This window comes from Phyllostomus hastatus, unplaced genomic scaffold, assembly GCF_019186645.2.
Source record: "Phyllostomus hastatus isolate PE091 unplaced genomic scaffold, TTU_PhHast_1.1 phas_contig_1, whole genome shotgun sequence".
NCBI lineage: Eukaryota > Metazoa > Chordata > Mammalia > Chiroptera > Phyllostomidae > Phyllostomus > Phyllostomus hastatus.
In genome coordinates, this window is record NW_025333498.1 from 22,751,675 (window position 1) to 22,766,303 (window position 14,629).

Genomic DNA, 14,629 nt, shown 5'->3' on the forward strand with positions numbered 1-14,629 from the left:
CTATGATCTCTCGTAATTTACCATGATCTGCCACTTTGTAGATGGGTGACCTTGGGAAAGCAGTTTAACCTTTGCAAGACTTAAGTTCTCCACACAGATAATAATATCTTATCTCAGAAGTATGGTGTCCCAACTAAATGAATATTAGTAACTTCAGTTAAAAAATCATGATGCTAAAGTGTTTGCCATGTATTTTAATGTAAGTATCAACTGGATATTGATAGATCTTTATTTTGAAAAATTTGAACTTTGGCAAAATGAACTTTCCATATAAGCTTCCTTCCTTCCTTTCTTATCCCTGTACCCTCTTTGATTAGCTATGTTTGGGGGGAAAATGACTTTATATGCTTATGCAAAGTGCTATTTTCTGTGCACAGGAACCTATAATATTTATTCATTTTTCATCCATCCATCCATCCACTCATCAAATAGTCACTGAGTGCACATCATAGTTAGCGTTAAGGAGACTGAGGCAGGATGCCATAGCCGATGAAAAAGTTGAAAAAGCTGGCATGGAAGTAAGTGGCTGCATACCCTAAGGGTAGGAAAAAGATGAAAAGGAGGACCACAGGGAAAGCCTTTAACCGGATCTTACAGAATATTGCCTTGGAAAGCAGAAGCAGCAGAAATCCAGGGTATGCCATTCATACTCATAATTCCTTTCCTTCTGCTTTGGAATAAAAATATCATAAGAAATTATTCTGCAAATGTGGCCATTACGTTTTACTTCTGCTGATATTGAAGTTCCTTCCTATTCCCCGAGGACACAGGTGCAGGTGGAAGGGAGGCAGTGGACTGGGTAGGTTGGAGACACCAGCCTGGAATTTAACATTTTCTGTAGGCAATCTCTTCATAAGTAATTGAAACTGGGCTCTTTGAAATGCTAGTGATCTAATAATTTTCTTATGAATTAAAGAATAGGCAAATGCCTTTCCTTTCTTCTTTATCAAGTAGCCATTTAAATATCTTCCTGTATTGGAAGTATTTCTAGCTTAAATATTACAGAACTTTGAAAATTAAAAGATTTAGTATTTAGGGCAAAGAGTTTTTGTCCTGTTTCACACAACCAGGGCTGAGCCTTTACCGTCCTGACATTTCCTGGCACAGTGACACATGCTGCCATGTTTTACAGCGACACGGAGAGTGAGGTAAACCCTGGCAGCAGAGGCGTTGATGTCTTTCTCTCAGTTATTCACCTCCCTCAGGGCCCACAACGTGCCGACTCCTGCCTGACAACTCTTCTCCGCTACATTCAATTGCTCTTGTTAATTTCATCGATTTGAAAAGAGCAGTCATGCTTTCTGCTTGCCTTTAAGGTAGGCATGAGGATTGATGTATTTCCTTCACTTCCATTCCCTGAAGTTGATGACATTTTCAATAAGTAATCTTATTTTATGATTATCTACTTTGCATTGTACATGTGTTTGAATGTACAGGTATAGGTACCTGGCTGTACTTGTGGTATAATATACCTGTGTGTATAAACATACATATGCACATAGATACATACACAAAATTCAAGGTACATATATATTATACTTGTGTGTCTTTGTAAATTTATATAGTCATAAGTGCATTGCTGATGCATATTCAAATTTATAGGTACATATGTGAACATTTTATCTACATGTGTTTACACATACAACAGTCATATTTGATTAGGATTAATTTCAGTACATGTCTTGGCGCTTACAAGCTGGGTAACATGGCAAACTGTGTCAAGTAACTTTAACTCTGCAATCCACAGACTCTTCAGGAATAATAAAAGCTTATCTCATTTTGTACCTATGGAATATTTGCAAGGATTAAATAAGATCAAGATGACAGTGCTTGCCTTGCCGTGAACTTGGAATACAGCAAGAGATGAATGCTCCCTTCTACTGGTTGATAGGACTTTTGCATGGGTATGCATATCCACTCTCTAAGTAGCAGCAACTTCTTCCCTTCCTATCAGTAATTTCTGATTAAATAATAGTTAACCCAGGATAATTTTTTAAAATTTTCATTAAAAATATTTCAAGACCAATAACTCCACCGGTTATCTAAATTTAATCAAATGATCAGCATGCTAAATTTATAAATACATTGAAATTATGAATTACTTGTGTAAAACTAATAAATCATGATATTTCTCAGTTAAACCATGAGTAGGATCTCAGTTAAGTAGTGGATGCTTATCTGTTTCTAGAAGAGTAGTGTGTCTGCACATCCATGAGCATGCACACAAAATGTACATACATGCATACGGCACAATTATATACAATGACAAGTGCAAAAGCAAACTATAAAGCCAGAGAAGAAAAGTTAAAGGCATGATAGAGAAATTACAGCACTCTCATAGAAACTGTTTGGAAGGAGGAAGGGATATGGAACTTCAAATGATAACTCTTTTTCATGTCTTTATCACAGTACTTAAATATGTGATATTGGCCAATTCAATATATCTAAATCTTGCTTTTCTTACATATAAACTCAGAATACTAAAATTTCTTCCACTTCTAACTCACTGGGTTGTCTTGGCATAAATACCTGACCTCTCTGAGCCGCAGTTTTCTCACATGTCAAATCACAGAAAAATTGATGCACAATGTAGGGTAGTTGTGAAGACTGAGACAAATCATATCTACATGCTTTATAAACTACAAAGAGCTGTATACACTTCTTCAGTTAATAAAAATGACAGAGATATTGCCATATGAATTCTTATACATTGAATAACTAAAATAATAGCTCCTTTAAAATTCCATTTATAACAACATTTTATTTACATGTGGACATATTTTTTGAAATGCAGTCACCAAATTGAAGACTTACCATCATTCTAAGCTTTAACGATCTAACCCAAATGTTCTATACAAGTTATTTTAGACAAAAAGTTAACTTCTAATATATAGGAAAATGTACACTTTGAGGTAATTTTAATAAGTATTAATATGAATTTCATATATATGTATTTGTATTTGTGTATTTATATAAATGAACTTATCTGTCCTTAGGTACTAGATTGAGTTTCAAATCTTCAAGATAACAAACATGCTTTCCTATAAAATCTGCCTAACTCTATTAGTAATAATGAAATCTACTCATTTAGCCATTTTTCTAGAAAAATTCCAAGGGTGCCTTGGCTGTCAGATATGCAGTCTGGGAGTATAACCGCGGTTTCCTTGGAAGTACTGTTTTTACATGTTATCAACATAGCTGTGGTCAATTCTTTGTATATAATCCAAAAATTATTCCAGAATGTATCCTTATTCTATATGTGTCCAATTTCTGGATGTTACTCTCAGGCAGGGTGTACAGTGGTTAAAGTTTTAGATTTATATGGTGATTGGCTCTTTCAACAAACTATATGAAATACATGCCATACAAAACTTGGTACTGGGAGTTGGGGAAATTTGTAGAGTAAAATCAGAACCAGTCCCTGTCTTTGTACAGCTTGCAGTCACTATGGCAGGGTGGGGTGGGGGTGAGTTTGGGATGTTAGAGGGCAAGGGGGCAGGTGGAGTGCTGCAGCACTGAAATAATTAACAAAAACTTGGAAAATTAAAAATGTGATATATGCTAGGAAGACAAGGAGAGTTATTTAAGTAGTAAAAACAAACTGGATTTGGTGAGAGATTTTAATTGAGAGTGGGTAAAAGAAATAAGGGTATAAAATATGACCCCTAGTATTCTGTTTTTAGCAACTGGATGGACAACAGGGTCTGAGACAGGAAATACTAACAGAGTCCCAGGTTTGAGGTTTGGAATGAAAGTGGATGATTCTCTGATTGAGACATGTTGATGTTAGATGTGTTGAAACATCCAAGAGACATTGTCAAGGAAGCAGTTTTCTGTCTGAGTCTAGGGTCAGGGAAGGTGATATGCATTTAGGAGTCATCAGAATGAAGGAATTAAGAGAAGACTTGTGCACAGATAAAATTACTAGGAACAGTATAAATGAAGAAGTAAAAAAGATTCATAAAACTTTTGAAAAACTCTGATTACAAGAAATTACATTAGTGAATATACATTTGCTTATACATATTATAACTGCATCAACAACAAACCAATATGGGCATTAATGAAATTAAGAAGAGTAAAATGAATAATTGGAATATTACACTTGGTAATATAAGTGTTATACATTTGATAATCCTTATTTAAATAATGTTATTAACTTTTAACAAATATGTTTTCAGAGTTGTTGGCATTGAGATTGAATGTGTTGGTTTGCTAAAAACATCCTGAATAACATTGAAAACTGTTGATATTGATTTTTTTTTGCAATTTGGTTATTAACTATTAAATAACACTCATACACTCACATTTACATGTGCAAACATGCATGCTTCGGGTATGCAAGGATTATGATTCCAAAGAGATCATTTAATGATAGGGCATGGAGTTTAATAATTTTTTTCATTATTTGCTCCAAGACATTGCCAGAGTTAATTGTATTTTATATATCATCTTAGTTACAAAATCATTGAAACTTTTATTGAACAATAAATATTTCAGGTTATATAGAGTTCAGGAAATAGTGAATTATTTTAAAACTGGCTTTTTAATTAATTTGTTTGAGAAAATTTTTATACAGGCAAATGAAGACAATATAGAAAGGTGTGCTCACCAGAAATATCTTTTTGTCCTTCTCCTAAAGGAAGTGGTTTAATAGTGATAAAGGAACACCATAAAAATTAATGTATAGACATCTGCCACCATCTTATAAAACATACATTAAATTAGAGGTAGGATACAGTAGTGGTTGATACCAAGTATTATTTCTTTGACCCTTTTAAATCTTCATTCATCAGAAATGATGTTAAAACGATGATGTGTGGGATGGGTCCAAGCACAGCTGAACACGTCCCCTTTGTTCCCAAGAGCCTTGTGTTTGGTAAAGGACATGCTGGCAAGTTCACAAGTCTCACGGCATGCAAAGAGCTCAGAGCACAGCCGGTATATATATTCCTGTTACATCTGATTCTGGCACATGCAAACTTTTTTTGGAATTGCTTAGCTATGGAGTGTCAATGGCTCTTGGGAATGACCCCAGATTTCTGTATTTCAAATCCCATCTGGCAAGGGTTGGGGCCCTTCTACTGCAGCAGGAAGTGAGGTGCATGCAGCCACGCTACCCACGTCTGCCATCCAGTGGATCCACCAGCCATGGGGGACTGACGCATTGCAGGGGCCTGGATCTTGTGTACTCTCTCTCTGCTCTTATTATAGTAAACACTGTACCACTGGAGTCTTGCAGTGCTCTCACTGACTCTTTGAATACAAGACTTCCTTTGGCCAGTAAAATGAGGCAGACAGTGTACCAGTGTCTCTCCTTCTCTTTTACTCCTGCCATCGCCATGAGAAGAGCATGCTCAGATTAGCTGGTCATTGGAAGAGGGTGAAAATCACCTACAGCAGAAATGTCCCAGCTAATGTGCCCCAAGCAAGCTCAGCCTAGAACACAGTTTCCAGCAGACTTGCTGATGCTCGAGTGAGGACAGCCAAGACCAGTAGAAGCACTCAGTTAAGTTAGGGAGAGGCATCTGCATTATCTTTGAGTAAAAGTAGAGGTGCTAACCCTTAATAGGGAGGAGTGGGCCATGTCTATATGCTCAGAGGGTACAGAGGAATCTAGAGTTTCAGCATTTTGATTGCAACAGCCAATTTATCTCCATCCATGTTCTGGATCCCATTCTTTTCCAAACAGGTCCTTGACCTTGGCAAAAATTTTAACCTTCCATTGGATTCAGGTACTCTTATAATTAAATCTGATTTAACTTTGATTGTTAATACTTCCATATTTTTGTTAATTTTTTTTCCAGAGTGATAGGGTTTAGCAATGGTTCTTCAATCCATTTTATTGTCATTGCTATTTCTCCTACATGTCTCAAACATTTGGTGCATGGTACCGGCTATGCATTTGCTTCAACCAGTACAATCATCCTAGTTCACTACTGCTGAGAATTTTAACAATTGTGCTGCCATCTTGTGCCCACTGTCAGCCAGGCTGTGAATAGCTCAGGTCTAAAACATCACCCTAGTGTCTGCATTCTTGGGCCACTCCTAGCACCAGCTGATCCAGGTTGTGTTCTCAAGTAGATTCTGAGAGAGAGATGAAAGCAGAGGAGGTTTTTCAGAATGTGCTCTTGGTATCAAGGGAGGTGAAGGGGCAGGGAAGAAGCAAGACTGGATAGAGGGAGATGATGAGCTGTAATCCAGGCTCAGGGGAGGCCTCATTCAACCTTACAGGGAGATTGACACGAGAGTGACTCTTTGGAGTTGTGCCAAATTGTCCTTTCACTCATCACTTATTGAATACAGTCTGAGTTGGGGGAAGTAGCTCTCTTCAGCTAAAGCAATCCTGGTAGGGGGCTGAAAGTTGAGAGCTTTCTGTGGGCAGCACTGCCAGCACCTGGGGAAGTAAACCCTTCATGCCTGAGGGGTGTCTTGGCTGTGCATCACAGAGTCCACAATCGTATGATCACATCCATGTGAACTGTGACTGCGGCAACATGAAGGCAGCTTTCAAACCTGGAATTTTTCTTCCTGTTTATTTACTGTTATTCTGAGATACTCCAGTTTAAGAGAATGTTTTGTGATTATACATTTTCTTGGGTTAGTTCCTTTCATATTCATAAGCATCAACTATACTTTTTTTGGATGGCTCTCTTTCTGGTATAGAAGTTATATGAAAATATGACTTATCCTTTTTTAAAATCACTCTGCCAACATGTAGCAAGAACTCTATAATGTTCATGAAATGGCTGTTGACTGGGCAATACCGTCATGTCTATTTGTCCTTTCTATAGATCGGTTTACTTTCTACAAAAATGTATTACATTAAAAGATAATGACCACACTGTAGATATTCTAATACTATTATTTTCTCTCTACCATTTCATTTGCATACAAGTATCTAAAGTTTTAAAATTTCTCATAACAATTCAGGGGAAAACATCCACAGTAAATGGACTTTTTTATGTAGCTTAAATTAGCCTTTCTGAAAGACTCCATCAAATGTGAGATTAAATTGCTTTTAGATTATATTTATCCAAAACTGTTCTTGTGTTCTATTCTAGTTAATTTCCAGGGGATTGAGACTCTGCACTCTTCAGTGCTTCTCATATGCACTCGTGGTCCTTACTTAGAATCTGAGTATCTTGTTCCTGGCCTATTTCTGATCTCCATGTAAATTCAGTTTTTCCAAAATAGGGTTTCACATTACTGTTAATACCTGTGGATTTCAAAACTTTTACATTAGATTTAGAAATCACCCTTTGTTCTCAATAACATTTTCGGAGAGAAAAAATGTATTGCACTTCTCTTTCACTTCAACATCTGTGATTGTCTTTTTATAAGTTCATTTTCTTAGCAATGCAAAAACTTTTCTACTCAACTGGAGAGTAACCAGTAGTTAGGAATTATTAAAACACAGTAGAAAATGTATTTTTTGTATCTTCTAGTTCTTTTAAAAATTAATGTGCCTTTAGAAATTACTCTAGAGAGGTGTTACAGAAAATTGTTAGTTTGGGGAAAAATATGCCAGGTGCACATTTGGTTGCACACTAGTAAATTGTTGGTCGTCTTTTTTCCAGTTTTATTGCACTATGGGAAAACCATTGCCTCAGTCCATAGAAGGCCCTGCCCAGAGCCCCAAACTTGTCACAAGGATTAATTGTGCAAAAGCTATAGAAGACAATTCGTCACAATTTTCTAGGCTATAGGACACTTTTGTAAGATTCACTGGAAGGTCTAGTCTTGAATAAATACATGATGCATAACCCCTACGTGCTAAGCTCTTCCATCACGCAGCTTCCTCTGGTAAAGCATATGGTGTATCATAAGCTTATCTTGATTTCTTTGAAAAAGAATGATGTTCTTGGAATTGTTAATTTTTATAGCATAAGTCTATGCATGACATAGTTCTTTGCTATAAATCCAAAGTAAAAAATTATTGGAAAGTTGTATCATGGTATTAATAGCCATGTATTAAAAAAATCCCTAAAGTGTATCCCTGAAGTGTAATCACTACTCTTAAGGGTTGAATTGTGTCCATTGTGTCCACCTAAAATTAATATGTTTAAGTGCTAACCCTTAGGGTCTCAGAACATGACTATAGTGGAACATAGGGTATTTGAAGAGGTAAGTAAGGTAGAGTGAGGTTATAAAAGTGGGCCCTAATCTAATGTGGCTGGTGTCATACTGAGAGGAAGAAATCTGGACACAGATCTGTACAAAAGGAGAACCATGTACAGAGGGAAGATGGCCATCTACAAGACAAGGAGAGATGCCTCAGGAGAAGAAACCAATTTGCCAACTTGTTCTCAGAATTTTAGACTCCAGAATGACAAAAAAATAAATATATGTTGTTTAAGCCACTCAATATGTGGTGCTTTGTTATGGCAGCCTTAGCACACTGCCTGAAACAATAAGAAAATGTACTAAATTTTGATTTGTGTCTTTAGCTATACTTTAATTCCTAAAGGCTGATATTTATTTTGCTGGAAGATTTGTCATAATTACAGTGAAGCAGTGCTCATTATTAAATAAAACATTACTGGGATTTCTTAAGCATATTTGAGGTTTTTCAAAACTCCCCCATGTTATCCGAGGAAAGTGACGTACCCATCCTGACCACAAGTGGTGTGTGGTTTGTGCATTTATGAATTACATGTAGTAAGTTAGAAAAAATGCAGCATCCATAATTTATTTCAGTATATCTAACACCTTTCAGTTCATTTATAAGTGTAAATGCCACATGATTCTAGAAGAAAACTGGTATTTTTTATTAAATGTTTACAGACATGTTCCATGATAGTTTAATATAGGCAATTACCTAAAAAACCATAATGATCCTTCTGTCTTTAAAATGAGAGCAAAAATGAGAATGAAAGCCTTAAGTTTTCCAGTGATACTGTGGCTGTGGTTTAGCATTTCATTCTCCCCAGGACTGTGCTTGTGTGTGCATGTGCACAAGTGTATTAGATACTTTCCCCAAGACCAATACTTCCCAAACCAGGAAAAACATATGCATAGAATGACAACATATATGGAACAAAATAACAGAAGTTTTTTTTGGTATGCACCCCAGGTAATTTAATTTTATTTCCTCAGAAATTATAGAGAAAGTGTAAGTATTATGATAAATACCAGCAGTGTAGAATCATACCAGTGATGTTATCTGGCATGTTGAAAGACAGGGTGATATGTGTGAGTGCCATTTCACAGAAAAATATAGTCAAATTGTTTCACTTCTTCATTCTGTTCAGAATAAAAGTAGATTCCAACCAATTACATAAAGCATTATATAGTGTCATACAATGAATATCCCACTGTGGCAGACAGGAGATTTCTGAACATGACATTTACAAGTTCAACAAAAGGTTATCAAAATCCCAAAAAGTCTAATTTCAGGACATTGCTATGTCTCAGTGCCTGAGTGTAGACCGCAAGTAGCCAGAGCTGTTTCACTCGGTATCACTGTAGCACCTGTTCCTTTTAATTTGCTCTTCCACGGTGAGCTGCTCAGACTGGACCTCCACTCTGGGAAACATGGGCTTAGCGGCACAGTCACTTCTCAGAGCGTGAAAAATGGTGTTCCTGTTGATGTGGGCGGCACTTATTGTTTCCTCATGCCAGTGTTTGATGCCCTTCTCAAACTCTCCCAAGTACAAACATGGCATCGTTTTCATTTTATCTACGGAACCTATTAAATCCCGCTCAAAAATGTTCTCATTCTTCTTGGAAAAAGCAGCGATTTTCACAGTGTTAGAAAAGAAGAAGTGTAGACTTTTGTTGTTTGAGTGGCTTCCTTTGATGTTTAAAATGTTTGTATCAGAAGAGGCTATTGAACTTTTAGCCTTTACTACTAACCCACCACTGAGGCCAGATTTGGGGGCAGACTGGGTAGGGGCTCTGTTAGTCTGTTTATCGAGAGCCATAGCCAGTACATTCCTTGAGTAAGTTTTTTCAGATTCAAATATACCAAGTAACTCTGAGATTCTAGGTGCATTTGCTAAGTTTTCAATTTGATACTCATTTGCTGTGTAGTTTGCTTTTCTTGACAGTGGTAATAGATTAGGTAATTCTAAAGTAGCTGTCTTCTGCCTGCAATTATTCAGAGATGAGACTGCTACATAATTGTTATTATTATTCTTGTTCAAATTCTCTTTATGATTGTCTGGCACCACCTCATCATCAGTGTTCCTAACCTGTAAAACTTCTGCACCATCAGGCTCATTAGTTTTTTCATTTTTCTCCTTCCTAGCACTCTGCACAACCGCATTGTTGTTGGCAGTGTGATCCATTTCACTTTTCCACTTGTTCTTTGTCTCTTCAGCCTCATTCAGCTTATCTTGCACATTCTTATTTTTTTCCTTCTCATCTTTTCTTGCTTCGTACATTTCCTTTTCTTTGATTCCTATAACATCTTCTTTCTGGCACATATGGATGGGCTGCAGGTATGGCTGCCGGAAAGAAATGCTATCATGCTCTTGTCTTTTCTTTTCCAGGGTTTTGATGTGCTCTATCAGTGATTCACTTTTACACTCAGTGGATGAAGGGGTTGTCATTTCAGGGGGCCATCTAGGTTTACTCATTCTGAGTTCTTCCTCAAGGGGGATGGCTTTCTTAGGCATCTCTCTAAAAGGGGGCCAAATGATTTTTAGTTTTCCTCTTTCCCCAAATTTCCGCAAACCATCCCTTTGCCCTTCACTGTCATGAATGTTTAAAGGTTTATTAAGATCTCCAAGGATGGGGATGTTTTCTGCCTTGTTTTTACAAATATTTTGTTCTTCAGCAGGAATAAAGTCCATTGAGCTGCTTTGATTTTTGCAATTCCATCGATCTTTATGCTGTTTGTGTCCAAAACCTTCATCATAATTTCCCTTAGATTTGAAAAGTTGTTTAAAGTGAGGTTTACAATATATATGTCCATGAAGTGATGCATAATTTCCCAAACTGCCAAAAAAAAAACCAAAAACAAAAGAAAAAATTAGCATTCCATATATACCCTGCAAATTCATAGGGAATTTGGAAATTAATTATTTCTTGAACGAGTCAGAGATTTAGTGCAATTAGTTTACTGGCAATAGAAATGTGCTTGCTTGTTAATGGAGCATTCCTATTCAGTGATAGTTACCCCTAATGCCCTCTCCAGTGCATTTCTTGCAGTATTTAGAATATCACGCTGTATGCCAGGTATTGGGATAATAGGTATTATAGTGTAATGCCTATGTAGTTATAGATGGTGTAAAATGATAAGATTGATCTTTGCTAACTCAGTGATTTATATGAGGGGATTATTATTTTCAATATATCCTAAATAGCACACACACAAAAATCAACTATTTGAATTTCCTTGGTAACTAAATTTTGAACGAATTAGAAAGCTTACCTATACAATTGTTTTTCTGGCTTTTTGGGGGAAATTAACAAATAGTGTGCCTATTAAAAATTAAAATCAAATTTAGTCCAAGACAGCAGCAACATCTTTGGGTATCTCTGAATCTCCACATAAAATCAGATGTATCAACTAGGTAGTAAAACTTAAAACCCATGGATAAAACTTATAACAAAACTAAGTGACAAGTCTTTAAGAAAAGTAGCATGGAATGGGAGGAAGGGGTATTGGGAGAGGAGCAAGAACAAGATCCTTACATGTCTTTTAATTCATATTGAGATGTTAATTTTTTGATAGAGTAAACCATTATATGCTTATGATTTAAACAGGGAAGTAACTTCAGATTTGCCTTTTAGAAAGAGGATTCTCAGTACATCATGGATCATAGCACTGTGCAGGCTGGTGGTGGTGGTGACGGTAGAGAGATACTGGAGTCAGGGGGAGCAACTAGCTACAAAGGCTGTTTGTTGCATTAGTGCAGACAAGAGATGACACTTGTTTGAAAGGTGCCTGGTCTATGGGGATGGAGTAAAGTGTACAGCTCAAGAAATATTTAGGGGACAAAAATTCTGTGATGTGGTGATTGCTTGGGGGCAGTAAATAAAGGAGAAAAAGGAGTAAAATGTAACTTCATGTCTCAATCATTGAGTTAATGTTAATGTTATTTACTGAGAGAATAGCATACAGACCATGAAGTAAAGGAGGCAGTTTTAGCAGAGAAGATAATGGGGCATATTGAATTTGCTGTACTTAGGAGAAATCCAATTGGAGCTTACATATTAGTCACTGAGATACAAGTGTCTGATTCACAGAGGACAGTGCTGGGCTAGTGGTACAGATTTCAGAGTTATTGCTACATGGGTGATGGTTACAGTTATGAGTGTGGGTGTGATAAACAAGAGAGAATATAAACAGTGGGAAGAATAAATGCCCATAACAGAGTTCTAAGAAATTCTAATATCTGAGTAATGGACAGAGGAAGAACCACCCATACAAGAGGGGATCTGAAAAGGAACACCTATAAGGTAGGGAGAAAGCCATTATACTCTGGTGTCATGAAAACCAAGGGAAAAGAAGATTGCAATGAGGAGGGCTACGTATTATCAATTCAAGTCAGGAAATATATAGTCTGAAAGATACACATTGGATTTAGAAAAATAATTAGACTTCCACATTTCAGGCTATAGCCACATGAAATACTACATTTGTTTAAAAGTATTTACTTCAAGAGTTTTGGAAAACGAGTGCATTTATAACTGTGTTGGTAAGGTCTTCTGTTTCACCAGAGTATCTATCTGACTTGATATTAACTTTTTCTAAATTCCTTTTCCCTCCACTTAGATGGAATAGCCCAAACATAGGTGAACTCCAGCTCCCATCTCCTGTTTTTGTATATGAAGTTTTACTGGAATACAGCTGGGCCCATCAGTTTATAGCCACATCTGTTTGTTAGGTTATCTATGGCCGCTCTTCCACTCCACTGGAAAGCTGAGTAACAACATGACCAGCATGGCCTGCAGAGCTGAAAATATCTCCCAACTGGCCCTTCATAGAAACAGTTTGCTGACTCCTGATCTATGGCCCAGACTTCAGACTGCTTTGTAACTTAAAAATCCTGATTTGCACAGTGACTCTTAATTTTTCTTACCCATATAATCTCCATGTTCAAACAAAAGGAACCATTCTGGATTTGACTGGGAACACAAAATTTCAAAAAGAAAATGGTCACAACCATCCTGAGCAAAGCATAACAGAGATGACCACATCCCTTTTGTGGTTGTAATAACTGAGGGTAGCGAGATCTAGAATGGTCTACATTTTCCTAGACACGTGATGTCATAAGGATACCACAGGCTGTTGAATATTTGAGCCATAGACCTTTACCTCAGTGTACTGCTGCAATGGTGGCATCGGAAGCAGGACTTATGAAAACTCTGCTTGTCTGCTGTTAGGCACTCCATTGGATAAACTGTCTTTTGACAAAGTATACATATTTCCTTGTCTTGGAGTAGCAGTTTCTAAAATAAAAATGTACAAAGGCATATTTAGTGTTACCTTCAATCACACTGTAAACAAACAGACAAATGACAGCAGCTTATTCCGTGGCCATGCAGTTAAAGTGGAAAAAGCTCTAAGACTGTTGTCGTGATACTGCTTTTCTGGACACAAGCCATTTCAACAGAGGGTCTGAGTCTTTGGTGCAATCAATCTTACTCCAGTGTCTCTACTATGTTATACATTGCACAAGCTGACTTTCATTATTTAAGGAAGCATCCATGAGCAGAACCTATTCATTAATACGTTGAACAGAATATATAGTAAACTCAGCCATGGGCAGCCCTGAGAGCACTCATTCTGGATGACTAAACTTCCCATAAATATAAGAGTTTAGCCCTCACTTGGTCCAAACCTTTTGTTTTTGAAGCCTTCTGGAGAGATTTTTCTAAAATATGCACATATCTTCTGTTACCTGAGGACATTGTATATATTTAAATATTCCCTTGATGACTTAGTCTTGACTCTCTGACAGCAACTCTTAATTTGAAAGTAATGAAACTACTGATGACATTGAAATGTTTGGGGCCATTTGTACTCAGGCTAAATGGCTTTAGGTCTCAGGGTTTTGGGGTTTGCACATCTGCCTTTTATAGTTCCCCTACTTCTCATATGAATATGAGCTCCTGTGGATAACAGCAGTTTGTGTTACTAACCAGTGTTTGCATGGCAGTTCTGAACTGACACAGAACTTTCACCTCAGAATAGTTTTGATCCTCACAATGATCCAGTGAGAATAACTAAGCTTTCCTATTAGGTACATGTATAAGCACAGATGCTCAAGTTTTTTATGCAGATAAATATACTTCAGTGCTTTGAGGCTCAATTTGGACTTCTGAGAGTTCTCTTATTTATTTGGTTCTAGTAGGGCACATATTTCTATATTTAAAATCAGTCTTTTTGTGTATTTTCTATATGTTTCTAGCTGTTATAACAGAAACTGAAAATTAGAAATAATTAGACAGCTTTGCTTAACTATGCCAGAAGCAAACACATTAAGAAATCATATTAACCTGATAAACTAAACACATATGTTGCAAATATTATAGAGGCATAATTATTAGTTTCAGCAATTTTTATTTTTAAGCCTGCTATTTCTTTCATTCCATCTAAAAGAATGGACTACACTAATGATACACATTAATTATGTCAAATCCTTTTATTGTGAAGCCTCATTAATTGTAAAAT

At 36.7% G+C, this 14,629-nt stretch overlaps 1 protein-coding gene across 2 annotated transcripts in view; it reads right to left on the bottom strand.

Moving 5' to 3' along the window:
- Positions 1-8,484: 8,484 nt before the first annotated feature.
- XIRP2 (xin actin binding repeat containing 2) overlaps positions 8,485-14,629 on the bottom strand; it is a 73,740-nt gene continuing 67,595 nt past the window's right edge. The window contains exons 6-7 of one of the 2 annotated variants that reach the window (XM_045833007.1): positions 13,271-13,404; positions 8,485-10,944 (exon numbers count right to left, since the gene is read on the bottom strand). In XM_045833007.1, coding sequence (XP_045688963.1) covers positions 9,453-10,944; positions 13,271-13,404 — 1,626 coding nt within the window. In that variant the 3' untranslated portion in view covers positions 8,485-9,452. The remainder of the gene's footprint in view (positions 10,945-13,270; positions 13,405-14,629) is intronic. The other variant, XM_045832923.1, reaches the window with a different exon arrangement.